Source organism: Gasterosteus aculeatus, chromosome X, assembly GCF_964276395.1.
Source record: "Gasterosteus aculeatus chromosome X, fGasAcu3.hap1.1, whole genome shotgun sequence".
Lineage (NCBI taxonomy): Eukaryota > Metazoa > Chordata > Actinopteri > Perciformes > Gasterosteidae > Gasterosteus > Gasterosteus aculeatus.
Window position 1 is genome coordinate 13,758,059 of NC_135698.1, and position 14,859 is coordinate 13,772,917.

General features: G+C 42.3%; 3 protein-coding genes and 1 long non-coding RNA gene across 5 annotated transcripts; 3 read left to right on the plus strand and 1 right to left on the minus strand.

Annotated features, from left to right (window-relative positions):
• Positions 1–777: 777 nt before the first annotated feature.
• On the plus strand, positions 778–6,347 carry LOC120809033 (uncharacterized). Of its 2 annotated transcripts, none has more exons than XM_040162548.2 (12): positions 778–1,000; positions 2,104–2,709; positions 3,665–3,724; positions 3,817–3,869; positions 3,952–4,096; positions 4,236–4,612; positions 4,697–4,925; positions 5,041–5,155; positions 5,346–5,463; positions 5,599–5,710; positions 5,965–6,077; positions 6,195–6,347. In XM_040162548.2, the coding sequence occupies exons 2-12, from the start codon at positions 2,116–2,118 to the stop codon at positions 6,262–6,264; spliced, it is 1,986 nt and encodes a 661-aa protein (XP_040018482.2). In that variant the 5' UTR covers positions 778–1,000; positions 2,104–2,115; the 3' UTR covers positions 6,265–6,347. The 2 variants fall into 2 exon arrangements, with proteins under 2 accessions (XP_040018482.2, XP_040018483.2); XM_040162549.2 differs by having other exon boundaries at positions 827–1,444.
• Positions 6,348–6,760: 413 nt separating this feature from the next.
• ch25hl1.1 (cholesterol 25-hydroxylase like 1, tandem duplicate 1) lies at positions 6,761–7,868 on the plus strand. The gene has a single exon (XM_040163616.2). The coding sequence runs from the start codon at positions 6,905–6,907 to the stop codon at positions 7,739–7,741; it is 837 nt and encodes a 278-aa protein (XP_040019550.2). The 5' UTR covers positions 6,761–6,904; the 3' UTR covers positions 7,742–7,868.
• Positions 7,869–8,071: 203 nt separating this feature from the next.
• kti12 (KTI12 chromatin associated homolog) lies at positions 8,072–11,584 on the minus strand. The gene is made up of 9 exons (XM_040163617.2): positions 11,325–11,584; positions 10,458–10,509; positions 10,328–10,380; positions 10,184–10,239; positions 10,020–10,099; positions 9,673–9,832; positions 9,519–9,581; positions 8,843–8,911; positions 8,072–8,277 (listed from the first exon to the last, which is right to left on the minus strand). Exons 1-9 carry the CDS (start codon positions 11,473–11,475, stop codon positions 8,134–8,136), a joined length of 828 nt encoding a protein of 275 aa, XP_040019551.2. The 5' UTR covers positions 11,476–11,584; the 3' UTR covers positions 8,072–8,133.
• Positions 10,880–14,313, plus strand: LOC144383745 (uncharacterized). Its single transcript, XR_013451164.1, has 5 exons — positions 10,880–11,051; positions 12,793–12,859; positions 12,926–12,993; positions 13,176–13,298; positions 13,591–14,313. It is a non-coding gene; the product is annotated as an uncharacterized LOC144383745 (long non-coding RNA).
• The last annotated feature ends 546 nt before the right edge of the window (positions 14,314–14,859 follow it).

Here is a 14,859-nt window from a genome sequence, read left to right on the forward strand (position 1 = left end):
TGACGTTTTAAACAGGACCTCGTGCAACAGAAGGCCTACTGTAGGTTTACTGTGAAACAGAAGAAAGAAATGTTAAGAAAAAACATCTCAATGTGTAGTTAGTGGCAGTTCTAAAGCATATTCATATCAAACGTTTTTAATGAGGAGAGTTGCAACTCTCATCTTTATGATGAACCATGTTGGCATAATGATAGTATGAGCTAATAACCGTTGTTTACAAATAGTTGTTTTCCAGGAAGGAAATGAACTTCGCACCGCCTCTGACATAAATACAACCATAAGTACCAAGTGCTCAGAAAAATGTAAATCCCATTACACTCTATTATCGTAATCCAATTAAAAGCTTCTAAGCAGTTAGTAAATCGTCCTATGAAAAATTGTTAAGACCCCTGAAAAGATCAATGCGATGCAGCAGTCTGTACCTGGCCAGGGTCGACAGCCAAGACCTACAAGGAAACATCTCATTCATTTTCTCAGTCATCCTCAGTGGAATTCAGAACCAACTGAGTTTAAAAGGTAATTTATTCCTATGGCTACAACTCAATTTAACAAGATGCGCAATGGCGTGCAACACAATAATCCGATTAAACAAGCAGTGGTAGCGTGACCTGCATGCATGCTTGGGAGGAGGTCGTATTAACCCACGGATCGAGGGGGCGTGCAGTACATAAGGAAAAAATAATAATCATATTCATTGATCATAATTTTTGTTATTGTCGTATGTTGAACTTCTTCGCTTCCTCTTCTTCTCCACCCTCCCAAACTGTAGAGGGCGACAGACATAGTTTGCGTCAAGTTAACGACAGACGACGTCCCGACCGTCTGTACCCCAAATTTCCGTAACCTTTGCCCATGATAAACTGCTTTGGCTGTATCACGGAGAGAATCGTTACCCGAGACGATTTTGAAGCTCGCGCGTAGTACCGTAAACCACAGTGCTGTCGTTAAATAGTCTCTTACGTTTCCTGCTGAAACACTGAACGACGGAGCCACTTCTGAGGTAGCTTTTGGTATTTAAATTTAAAGCGGACGGTTGTGTTTAATTTTATTAAAATTCTTATTATTACAATAACTTTGAACTGACACTTTACCAACTGACGTTAAGCCGCTGTTGGTAAGCGTTAGCTTGCGAGTCAGATTGCTGACGTTTGTCTTTTCATGACAATATAAAAGCTAGCATTAGACTAAAAAGGCACGCAACTGATTGGGGTTTACAATGTCAGATGATACGGTGATAAATGCTGCTAGTTCGAACATCAAATGTAACCAGTTCCAATACTTTAGATCATAACAAGCAAAAAGCAATAAAACAGGCGGTTAAAGTCCATTTCTTGGCATGGCTTTATCATGGCGAGGTCAAAAACAAGCAGAGCACTGTATTTGACGAGGCGTGTGCTCAACTCTGTGGCAGCAGTTTGAGAAAGGGCCTCATCGCAAAGTACATGTAAGTAGGGTTGCCAAGCGTCCCTTAAAATACGGAATCGTCCCGTATTTGAGAATAAAATAACGCGTCCCGTTTTGAATAAATACAGGACGGGGTTTGTCCCGTATTTTCCGAGCGGTCGTCAATGCAGCATCCTATTCGGCCCCGTATTGGGTAATACTAGCTGCCATCGTTGGTTTGATTGGCCGTGAACCTGAAATAAACCAAACAGAGTCAGAGGAGGGCGGGACTCTGACTTAGTGTCGATTTGAAAGAATGGCGGAGGTAGCTCCCGAGCTACCTGTCCCGTAACACACACCCCCCCCCCCCCCCCCCCCCCCCCGCGGCGTCTTCTACTAAAGGTGGCACCCCTAACTTTAAGGTCCTTGCTATAAGGCTTAGTGATGCCCAACTTTTCTAAGACTCTCGTGGCTGAATGAGATCAAAACACCGAAATATTGTGCAAGTCTTCTCAGAAGAATGTAGATTATTTCGCGTCCCATATTGTCTCTGTGTCTATATACGTTTGGCTCTATAGTGTTCACATAAAAGTAAATGACTACTTACTTTATTTATAGGCTTTTAATTCAGTAGTGTTTAAACAAAAACCCTGCCACGAGGATGGAAGAAGAAGAACACCAGTCTAAAACAAATCTGTGTTGCTTTTTTCGTTCATTCAGGTGAAGATCCTGATGGAGAATGAAGTGGGAGACGAGACTGGTGAATCAGAGCGCGAGCTTCATCCACAGCAGCGGTGTCGCTTCTTCTCTCAAGGGAGACACTGCAATTTTGGGAAGAAATGCAGATTCTTACACACGAGAGAGGACGCCAAAGAGCAAGAGAAGAAAACCGTGACACATGTCCCAACTTCAAACTCCGACGTCCTTGGAGAAGATGTGGGACACGGGCCTCCTCCGAGTACCTCTCGGGTTGCCCCGGCAGCTAGCCACCGCCGCCGCCCCTGTCGCTACTTTATCTCAGGCCACTGCACCATGGAGGACCGATGTCGCTTTTGGCATCCGGTAGAGTTCCCCCCGGTGGATCACCAGCCGGCTCCTGTCAATCACCCAAGACCTGCGCAGCGGATGCCACCAGTCTCCCGCCCCGGCATTCTCCAGGAGATAAAGCTGTGTGACCTGACGGAGGATGTCGCCAAGCAGCTGCGCGACACGGAGATCAAGCAGTTGAAGAGGCGCTTTCCCAAAGATCAGCTGATTGTTCAGGAACGCAGTGATGGCATGGTGATTTATTACAGGGCGACTGTGGAGGCCACTGATCCCGACTGGGTAAGCATTTAATCCACCTTCTTATCCTCTCTCCACCACCCTCATAATCTTTGTAATACCGTAAGACTCAAGGTCTGTCTTTAACTAACTGACCGAAAGTAAGACTGTGTTTGCAGATAAATATAATCAAGTAAGTACTGGAATCAATGCTACTATATTGTGGCAAACCTGGTAAAAATACGTTATAACACTGTCTTGTGCTAAACCTGTGTCTCAAGTGTCTGTATTTGACCCTGACGTGCCAAGAGCAGGATGATACAAAACTTAATTGGCAGCCGTGTCTGAGAAGGGAGGGCAGTCAACTCGCTCTCACACAGGTGCTCAAACAAAGGAACTGTGTGCGTTACCCCCCATCTTAACCTTGGTTCTTATCTCAACTCGGTTTGCAACTTCTGGTACCTGCCACTGAGGATGGCCTTCACGTGTGTGTGTGTATAAAAAACTCCATCTCCACAGAGCACTGTGATACGTGCTGGTGTATTTGGCCTCCTGCTTTGAAGCAACAAATGGACTTTTTACAGCTTTGATCATTATTCATTCTCTTCTCCCGAGCTAGTTTATTGAAATATTCCACAACAAACCCCATAGGGATTTTATCATGAAAGCGTACCGTTGTTTGAGAAATGGGGTAAACCAAGGATTTAAAAAGTTGGCAATCGAGGCCTATAATAACTATATTCCCTCATTGTGTTTACTACTGACTCAACCCCAGTGTAGGGTTGAACGGGTCCAAGTATTGAACTGAATGAACGCCACTGGCAAATTACAATGGTTAATCCATTTTTTCAACACTATTAAAGTCATAATCAATCATAATGTTTCTACTGGAAATGATATTCATGATTCAACCAACTTTTCGTACATTTGCCTAGCTTTGGTTTGTAAGTAGATGACCAGTGCAAATGACCCTTCACTATTGTCTAGAAATATACTAACCCTGCATTTTAAATTCTAGCCTTTTGATCTGAAAGAAGTCGACATCATGGTCAGCTTCCCAGACAGTTACCCGCAGGAGGTAAATTTACACTACAGGTTCTATAATATGCTACGCAGTAAATGGTTGTTGTGGAAAGAACATTTCCTCATCACTTTGATTCATTGTCTTAGATTTTCACATTGGACATACCGTTGGACCAGGAGCTTCCACCAGTAATGGCAAGGTAAACAACTTTAAACATTTAATGTTTAGTATCGTTGGTGTTGCCATTTCTCTAAATCTCTTCAATACAACTCGCTAAATAGACACTTGCAGCAAGCGTCACTGGAGTGGCTTCGAGCCAAGCATGCAACCAATCAGCTTCTGGGAAAGATAGAGCTGCTCTTCCGGCCTTTTCTCCGATGGCTCGACCGCAGCTTGGAGAGACTTTTCACTGAAGGAGCCCGGCAGGTGAGACTGCAACATGCGATCACAGAAGATGATGATTCGTGCGCCATTCCTTTTAGATCTACTAAACGCACCTGTGAATTAATGCTTTTAAGAAACAAAATCAAAAGTTGAACAATTCTCTCCATGAATGTGTTTGCAGTTGAAAAAAGACGTTGACTTGGAAAAAGCTGGATTGCAATTCATAACGTATCAGGAGCTGCAAGCAACCGTGTGTGAAAAATCTGTGAACGACGGCTCTCAAGACCCCGCGGATGCGGACGATGGTGACGGTGGACAGCTGGAAGAGACGGACGTCAAGCGTGCAGTGGAGGGAGGGAAGTTAGTGCAGCAGGAGGGCACCGATTGTGATGAAGGGCAGGAAGTGGGTGAGCATGAGGAAGCCAGTCATCTGGTGGAGAACATTAAGATCAGCGATCCCCGCAGAGGCACCGAAGTGAAGCTGCAGGGACTGAGGATGGGAGAGAACACGGCAACAGTAGTGGCCCAACAAATCACTGTCTGTCTTCAATGTAACAGGTGAAGAAAACTGAGTTAAATGTCATATCAGCGTCTATTTAAAACCATCATTTGAAAGCTTGACCGCTTGTGAACCGTCTGCAGGTGTAAGGTAACTGCGGACCTGTCCCTGAGCGGGAGGACAGCCTGCACGGCTCAGTGCGAGAAGTGCAGTGCGAGCATCACGGCTGCATTCAGGCCCTGCATGCTGCACCACTACAGCGATGTCCTGGGATACCTGGACCTTCACAACGCGGTGCCTGCCGACCTGGTGCTGCAGGAGTGTGAACTGATCGTGGGCTGCCTCAGCTGCTCCGAGGAGTGCCCCGTGCAGGTGGGGTAACATTCAGTCCCGCTTAATACTGCACACATGTTCTGTCTGTATATACTGTATTTTATAATGACGAGCTCTTCCTGAAATTGCTTATTTTCTTTTGTATTCTTACCAGAACCTTTGCTACGGTCAAACAAAAGAGTTAAATTGCGAACACTGCCACAGCAAACTCACTATTCTGGCCGAGAGCACAAGATTCCAGTACATTCAGCCAAGTGTCAACCGATCAGGTCAGCGCTCTGCCACATTAGCTACAACAGGGATCAGCAGAGGATTAAGATTTTACAACACAACAAGCCCATTTGGCGCCCTCAGCAATGTTATTCATTATTTTAAAAAGCCGCTTTTCATCGTTATGTCAAATGTTTACTGTGCCCAAACAGATCAGAAAGACCAAATGTAGATTTTCACTTTTTGCAGGTCCAAGTGCTTGCGCTGTTAATTATAAGATGATAAGAGATCCTGCTGTGCAAAGAGGGAAGCCACTGCCCGAAAAAGGAGGATGCAAACACTACAAACAGAGCCATCGCTGGCTGAGGTATCATCATCCCTGTGTCCTGCCACAGACCGTCTCTCAAAGTTTTGAGAAGAAGATGAAGAGCATCGTGAAGGAGAATCAGGAAACATTTATTGCCAAAATATAAGAAGCCTTTGTGCCTCTGTGTTCCCTCAGGTTTCCCTGCTGTGGACGGGCTTACCCGTGTGATGCGTGCCATGATGAGGACCAGGACCACCCCATGGAACTGGCCAACCGGATGATCTGTGGCTACTGTGCCAAAGAACAGGTGAGCTAAAGAAGTAGAAACTTCTTCATCCAGAGATGAATTGCGTGTAGATAACAGGTCTGGTATCCCACATCCACAACCTCAAGCCAACCCAACAATACATGTATCACGATGATTATGATACACCCAATGTATTTCAATAAATGTCCCGATCAGCAGTCAAGGGACAAACCATCTTTCTGGCCAATATCTGACCCACCAATCCGCCGCTGCTCTGAAGGGAATTTGATTTAGTAAAATGTTTCTTGTCGCAGCCGTACAGCAACGGGAAGCCGTGCGTGAGCTGTGGAAGCATGATGACCAGAGGTGCGCGCTCCGCTCACTGGGAAGGAGGACTGGGATGCAGAAATAAAGTCAAAATGAGCAGGTATGTGTAACGACCTTTAAGGTTCACGTTTGTTTATTGCCAACATTATTGCTAAAAAAAGAATGTGGATCTTTAATTCATGAAAAACAAATGCTCAAATTCTTTTTTTTCTTTCAGAAATGATCGACATAAATATGCCAACACCAACAAAACGGTTTCGAGGAAGTCAGTCGCTGAAAAGAAGTAGTTGACAAAGAAAAGCATTATTGCCTTAATAAGTGAATTCTGAATTTGCTAATTGATTTCAATAAAATTGTCTATTTTACCCAATAAGTTGTTATGATCATTTTGTGTGATTGTGAGAAAAGATAAACTGTTCAATTCAAGTTGTTGTTCAGATGCCAAGGTTAATCCTTGTATATAATGAGATGCTTTTGGTTACATTTGGACTGAAAAACTATATTAAGTTGTGTCTAACCATTTTATAAGGAATTGCCTGTTCCCTGCCTGTATTGACACCATGATGACATGTCATGAACAATTTCATCAAATCTTAATTTTTCAATATTGTCAAAGATATTGATTAAGATCTATTCTGAAATATTCTTTCACTTAAAAACAACAAATTGGCGTATTTCCCCATAAATATTTTTTTTACTGTCCAACCGTAGATGCATTATTACTGATTAAATCCTTGCAAGCTTATTAGTATGAATAGAAATGCATGATATTCAGTGGTTTTGTTAATCGTTTTGTTTCTGTCGACGTTAAGTCAAAGAGTGTGTGTGTGTGTGTGTGTGTGTGTTCTTGGTCTGTTCGGTCCCCCTGTTGAACCCCCTTATATAAAAGGCAGAACTTGCAGCAGTCGTCACTGGTACCACAGCAAGATGTTGAACAGCAGTGAAGTTCTGCAGCCTCCTCCCTGCGGAGCCTCTGGCCGCCTCCTGCAGCCGGTTTGGGATTATTTGCTTTTTCACCAGCTGCCTCTCATCTCGTCTCCTTTGTTCCCTGTCCTACTTGCCTTTTCCAGCTATGTTTTCTTTAGCATACCTTTTGCTGCATTGGACCTCTTGGGAGAAAGAGTTCCTTTGTTCTATCGGTACAAGATCCAACCAGACAGGCGACCAACTGTGGGAATGATGTCTAGGAGCTTCATGACAGCCGCGTATAATAACATTGTCTTTGTCCTGCCAACTGTACTGCTCACCATGTTCATACTACCTACACCAAAACTGCCAGATACTGCTCCGACACTGTATAAGGTGATCATCGATGGGCTGGCTGTACTTCTTCTCTTTGACACTCAGTACTACATCTGGCATTTCATTCATCACAAGCAACCACAGCTCTATTGGTTCATGCACGCGACCCACCATGAATACGTGGCTCCTTTTTCTTGGTGCACTCAGCTGCTCAGCATCCCAGAGCTGATGTCCGTTGGATTGTGGAGCAACCAGGACCCAATTCTTTTAAGGTGCCACCCATTGACCACATGGTGTGTGACGGTTTTCAGCATCTGGATGTCAGTGGAGGACCACATAGGTTACGACCTGCCGTGGACCCTCAACCACCTGGTGCCTTTCGGTCTGCTGGGCGGTGCACCGGCTCACGACATGCACCACCAGAGGCCGAGCAGCAACTACGCCCCCTTCTTCTGCCACTGGGACCGAATCTTTGGCACTGCCTTTACTCAGAGGAAAGAGACTTCGAGGACAATTCTGTGAATAAATACTTATGATATAGTTCCTTTTGTGTGGGTTTCTTGTATTGTGAAGTCTTGTACTATTGTTTCTATTGGTGTTTAGAAGAACTAAAGAGTATGTTTGTTTTATTTTAGGTTGACAGATTAACTTTAACGTAGTTGAGCTTGCGGTGTTTAGAAAAACATGGATAACAAAAATCATTACTATTATAATGATATAATTGTATATAATTTATTATATCAATATGAGGTATTACATGTCTTTCTGTTTCAGGGGATTTTAAAGTTGTGCAATAACTAGTTTCTTGTCAATAACAAATGCAAAGTCAATAACACAAAGACACGCAACAAATATCATTGAATTCATTTATCAGTTGAAGCAAATAATAAACTGAAACCTCTGCTGTTAAAATTTCATTGAAGACTCTTATTTAAATACTGCACAAACATGTTGGAAATGTGTCCGCTGTTCTCCGTTGGGTGTGTCTTGGTGTAGCTGATGAACTGTCGGCGTAATTTCCTCAGCTCTGCCATGTTGATGGGCCTGGTGAGCTCGACGTTAAAACCTCAGGTTAAGGACATTTGGTACAAGAAGAACTTTGCTGCAGGTGAGAAGCAATGACCCGTATCTCAAACAGCCTTTGAGGAGAACACAAAGCAGTCGATGTACCGACGCCACGTCAGTGGATGCACCTGCCATTAAAGGGTTGACGGGAGCAGAACCAGAACCTAACGTACTTTTGATTTTGTCCCTGCCTGGAACGGCAACGTTCAAGAGAAAAAATAAAAGGGTTGGGTTGTGATGACATGCAGATGCCAATAAAAAGCCACTTATCTATGTAATTTGGTTTCTACGTATCCCACAGTATATTATTACAGACATTTAAAAGTGATCAGCTGCTGTGCCTTTCATATGAAAAAAAAAGAATCGCCGAACATGCATTCATCCACCTCCTTCAAACGCATCATCTGAGGTAGACGACTAGTAGTATTTTCATGAGAAAGGTTACTGCTCTCTGGACTTGTGACATCCCACATTGAAATAAACGCACCTCTGAAATAGTCCTCCAAAGGGGTGTTTTTTAAATTAAAAAAATGACGTATAAGTATGTAAGAAGGATATCTTTTCGGTGGCTCCGGGTACTGTGATGAGATCGCCTGGAACGCTCGTCTTCAGTGAGTTAAAAATTGCCTGAAAATGTTAAAAACATTTATTGAACACAAATAACATACAAAATATAGAATATTAATGACAAATACAGCTCCGTAGATGCATTGGTATGCGAGGAGTTTAAAATCTTTACACTAATTATTTTAATTGGACTGATAATAATAATAATTGTTTTGAAATAAGGAAATTACTTGTTCTTCTAATAATTTAATATTAATTTAAATATTTCTTTGCAAAATCAGTTGACAGGTTTACTCAACAGCAAAAAGGTTGAGGTTCTTTACAGCCGCAAAGCTATTTGCAAAAACTGCGTGTAAATAATAAAAGGAAACTTAACGTTGTAAGAAAAATAACTGCGGTTTGAATACCTGCTGCGATGCAGCAGTCTGCTCTCAGATCTTTAACTCCCTCGGTGCTTTGACTGTTTTCAACAAGCTTAATAAAGGCTTTGTAACTTCGGCTTCATCAGGGGGGTTGTGAGCTCAGGGACATGACGCAAGAATTAAGAATTAATTTTTTGGGGATTTTGAATTTTCACCATTGTGATCAAAAGATAAACCGGCTCCAGCAAAATGTATATCCCAGCGTGTAACGGTTAAAAAATACCCACAAATTCTCAAAAACATACCAATAACACATCTTGTGTGATCTTGTCCAACTCGTGCAAGAAGTTCACAGATGACAGTGGTTGCTGCAGAGAAAAAGAATATTACGATCAGATAATGAAAAAGGCAGCACAAAAGCACTACATCTATAGAATATTGTATTCTATTATTGCTTACACTCTGTGTAGACTGGTTAGGGGGCGGGGCCTTCCTTTTGAAAAGTGCGTCAGAAATGTCCTCATATGGAAGCGCGTCGTCTTTCAGGATGGTGAAGAGGGGACTGTCCCATCGGTTTCTGGAGTCTGGAGCTTCAAATCTCAGCACCAATGCGTCAAAGCTAAAAAAAAAATTAGAACCAGACACAAAAAACATAAATTGTATCACAGGCATCCACACAAATCCTGAAATGCACTTGGTCTGTATTTGCAGCAGGGCGATATATGGCCAAAATATTCCATCTCAATAAAGGTAATTTCATTATTGTAAAAGCTTGCCGGTTAAGTGTGCAGAAGCTTCTCACTCACATGTCCTGGTTGTACCGCTCAGCCGCATCTCTGCTTGCGTTCCACGTTGAGCTAATTTCACCCGACGTTAAACAGTATACCTTCATCAAAATAGAGAGTATGTTTTATGTTAGCCCAAGTGTTTATATAGTTTTCTAGATATTCAATATTACTTATTTACTTACCAGGCAGTGTGGTGTCTGCGTATGTTTGATGAGACAGAACAGTTCGTAGCGGTAGCCTGAAAAGTGTATGGATTTTAAAAAGGTCAACGCAGGAACAAATCATAATGCTTTCGTTCGTATCACAGCACAAAGAAAGAAAATTACCTTTTATGTAATTTAATGAATCAAAAATGACAATGTCATCCTTGTTGACTTTCCTAAAAAAGAAATGAATAAAGGTTAAAAGGAGCAGCGACAGCAGGAGGGAACTGATGAATGGGATCCAAAAACCAACCTTTCCACTTCAGCTTTCAGCGATGCTCGGACGTTTTTTTCCTTTTGTGAATCTGCAACATTTCCAACCAGGTTTAAGTTACAGTTATATATATATAAATATATATATATATATATAGTCTTCTTTGGGATTTTGAGATTCTATTCAATATCTCTCTAATTCCATTTGAGCTGTTAATTCTCTACAATGTCTTTGACAACACGTTTCATTTGTATAGCCACATCGCGTGGAATGGGTATTGTCGCTGAAATGTTAGCGTTAAATGCAAATAAAATGCCTCGCTTTGACTTAGTTGAGAAAATAATTTTCCAAACCAAACATAATAACCATATATTTAACTAACGTTGACTGTTGTAGTATTAAGGTTAAAGATATTATTGTTTTGTCGTTCATAGGAAGAGCCTCTATCACGGGTTAGTCAGGATCAGGATCAGGAAACAGGAATCAGGAAACAGTATTTTCACACCAAGCTTCACTTCAACTACTCTTGAATTAATCCTGCTTAACGATACAGTTTCCGAAGCTAATGTGACGTTAAGTTACGTTTTATATCATTTAGAGTCAATTTAGCGGCTTCTTTCAGTTTGCTCAACGGTAGGTTACTCGTTTCACACAGCTGCGTGACGTATAGTGGTTGAATTAACGTGACAAGTTAAATGCAAACTTGTTGGTGCTAACCTGTAAAAAGCACTTCCCAAAATAACTCAATACGATTTACCTGAAACCTGAAAAAGTTAACTAACTTAATAAGCAGCTGAGGCTAACTCAGCGTTAGTTTAGCTGCCATTAGCTTAACTTGCCCGCTGGGGCTAACGGGAGACTTCACGTTAGCTTAGCATTAGCTTAGCAGACATTAGCTCAACTTGCCTGCGTAAACAGTGTTTTTCTCAACGCCCAGCGCTGCGTCTCCTACAATGTGAACCTTTCGGTCGGTGCGGCGTTCAAAACACACCTTCAGTTCTTCGGCCCTTTGTGTTTTGCCGCTGCAGGGGTAACCGCACAAAACTATAAGAGGCATTACTGCTACCGAACAACGCAGCCTAAGGTTTGATGAAAAAGCATGTTGGCACTTTCAACCGGATCTGGTTTGTTATTAGTTTACCATTAACCGCCAACAGGAGGCGCCACTAAGCTAAAGGACATAACGTTAGTCATTTGACTGACTTTCTATACCTTTTTATTGGTAATTGTACATTGGGTTTAAATAACTGCACACAAGAACAGAAAATCAGCATTATATTAACCTATATAATGTTACATATCACATTGAAAACGTCACCATATTCATATATCATAGCTTTAAAAGAAAAGAAAAAAAAGTAAAACCCTCATCTTCTTCAAGGGGTCTTCATATTGTTAGTGTTGGTTCTAATGTTCGTCAAGCAGGACGCCCTCCTCCTCTACATGTATGGAAAAGAATCAGCTGTGAAGTCAAGGATTGGCTATAATAATAATGATAGATTAACAGCATCATCATCTTACACGTTCAATGCATGTTTCTGTTGGGTTGTTGGGCAGTTTTCCACATCTGGAAGAGCAGTGCTTGCAGGTCTTCCACTCGGTGCAGACTAACCGCCCTGCCGGTGGGGATCTTTACATCTTCAAAGGCAGACTTCATTAAGGGACTGTCCATAACACTTTTTGTGCCCATGAAATGCCCTTAAAACAAACACGTCAACATAAACTGTTTTTGTAAAAAAAAATATGAAGAAATGAGCCGGGATAGTTCTATTTGTCTTACCTGTCGCCCAGAGATTCCCCTTTGGAGTCATCTTGATCTTTGACACTTTATTTCTCAGTTCAGTTAAATCAGGAGTCATTGAAGATGTCATCGCAATGTAGTAGACAAGAATGAAAGAAGACAGGAATCCCAGGGATCTTTGTCAAATTGCCTTTCATTCCTCAAACTTGTTCGGTGTGCAGCTGGTTAACTAAGATCTCTTTGCTCCCGTTACTTTGTGGCCAGGCACTTATAGTGGGAAAGGATGGACTTTATATTCTAACGTGATGAGGTCATCGGTCGTTGGTTTCTTATTGGATCCGGGATGGATGACTGGTGTCAATCAGACTTGCTATGATGACGATAAATTAGATGACCTCAGTTCAAACGCACTTATGTACACGTTACTTTCCTACTTGAGACTTTGCTTTACACAATATCAAAAGTACAAATACCTTTCAACAAGCATTAAAAAAGGAACAAATAGTGAGATTCTTTTCAGTTTCCGCAGTTCAACAACTCCAGCTGGGTAAATGAAGGATGTAAGATTACAGAGGAACAAAGTGCTTAACATGATCAGTTATCTATCTTTCTGTCTCTGTCTCCGTCCCTCAGTGAGGCCTCGTAGTCCACACACAGTCCGAGGGGTCGTTTCATATAAAGAAACGTCGGTTAAGCAGAAGTAAGTGTGTGTGTGTGTGTGTGTGCAAGATCCAGTCTATACACCTTTACACCTTCTTTTTGTCAGGGTGTTCAAGAAGAGGACCCGAAAGGCCGCCCCCCTGGACCCTCCGGTGGAGCAGCCTCCTGCTGCCGGTAAGTTGAACAGTGCAGCACTTGTTCCCTCAGCTTAATCCAATCGGGTTTACTTTTAAGATTTGATGATCTAAAATAATTTTTCTGTTACTGGTTGCTCATCATGTGTTCCCAGTGTGACCAGTTCAACCAAGAGGGACTGTGTGTGTGTGTGTGTGTGTGTGTGTGTGTGTGTGTCCCAGGCCTGAGTCAGCCGACCACAGAGACCTTCACCCCCACTATAGTCTCAACCAAAGAACAGCTCCTCAGAGCGGCCAAGAAGGCTCTGCTCCCCGTCCTCCTCCTCCTCCTCCTCACCCCGATTTGTAAGTCACCCATTCAGCAAGTTCAGGTCTGCAAGTCTTCTCAATCACATCCTTTATTATTGTAAGTTTTATTTACTTAAATCTCTCACTTAGGAACAATAATATATTAAAGTTTACTATAATAAAGTAAAAGTATCACATTCATTTTTTTATGGTTGACTGAATTAATCTTTGGACAGTAACAAAAAGATGATTATTCTGCATCCTTGTGTCCATGGTAACACAGGGGCGCCGCTGCATTAGACTCCTCCCCCCCGAGTGAGTCATTGTGTGTGCTGCTGTTTCCCTCCAGGTATTTGGCTCCTGCCCCCTTTCCTGAGCTCGTGTCCTGGTACCGGCAACCCCCCTGTCCACGACCCCCTGACCCCGGAGCTCCAGCAGGCCCTGGAGAAATTGCTTCACCGTCCCCCCACATAGAGTCAGGCACATGGGTGAGCTATTTCTCCAGTACTAACTGGAAAGCTCACACCTCATCTGCCACAGATATGGTCATATCCGGTTGGATCTTTTTTCAATTTGATCTATCTTCAGTTAAACTATGTAATGTCAACAACTTTGGGTTGTGGCAAAATTCTGTCGTTTCCAATACCTCCTATTACAAATCGGCAGAGGGCGCCAAACTTCTTTTCTCTCCAGCATTAATGATGTTACAGATATCCATGACGTGACATACATCGTTCATATAACGCAACACACAGTTGCGCTTATAGTGAAGAGTTTTCATATTCATTGGTCACACCAGACTTGTTAAAAACAATATCAGTTGTTAAAAAACAATATTACGTGTTTTTTCTGCTCCGTTGAGTGCTATTACTCCTCCTAGAGACGAATAATCTCTAAAGCCTCAGCCGTTGATAAAGCTCATATGTGTCTGCTTACTAGGAGAAATGGTCCTTATCCTCATCCATTCTTAGGAGGAGACAACGTTGAGACACTTGGTTGGGATGGAGTAGGGAAAAAATAATAATGATTAATGGACAACACTGAGTTTGAAATAAAGAGAAGTGGAAACTGTCCTACTTTCCTCACTGTTCCAATGTGTTTCTGTGAGCTCCACTTTTTGATTTTATTCATCCACATGAATCCTGCTGTTCAGTTATCCAACACGTGCTGCGACGACAACATGTGTAGAAATGTTTAGAAAGTTTAAAAAGATTACAAATGTGTTGTTTTAAATACATAATTGTTAGGGCTGTAACGATTAATTTTAACAACGATTCGATTCGAATCACGATTCATGGTTGCCGATTCGATTCATGGACGATCTGGGTTAATTTAGAACGATTCGATTCGATTCAGTAACTTTACTGGACAGTGCAGGCAAAGTTTCTGAGATCCCTGTTGTTTCTTGTGAGTAAATCAGGCCCACGGCGCCTTAGTAGATGGCCGGAAAGATGTCTTCTACATATTCTACAAACAGCGACCGACTTATTTAGAACACCTCCGTGTTTGCAAAAGCCAAAATGTTTCCACACGCTGGATCGATAAGTTAGTTTGTAAATGTCTCGCTCGCAGACGTCTCCACTGTTCACACGCAGAGATCGGTCAAGGGTCAGTGTTT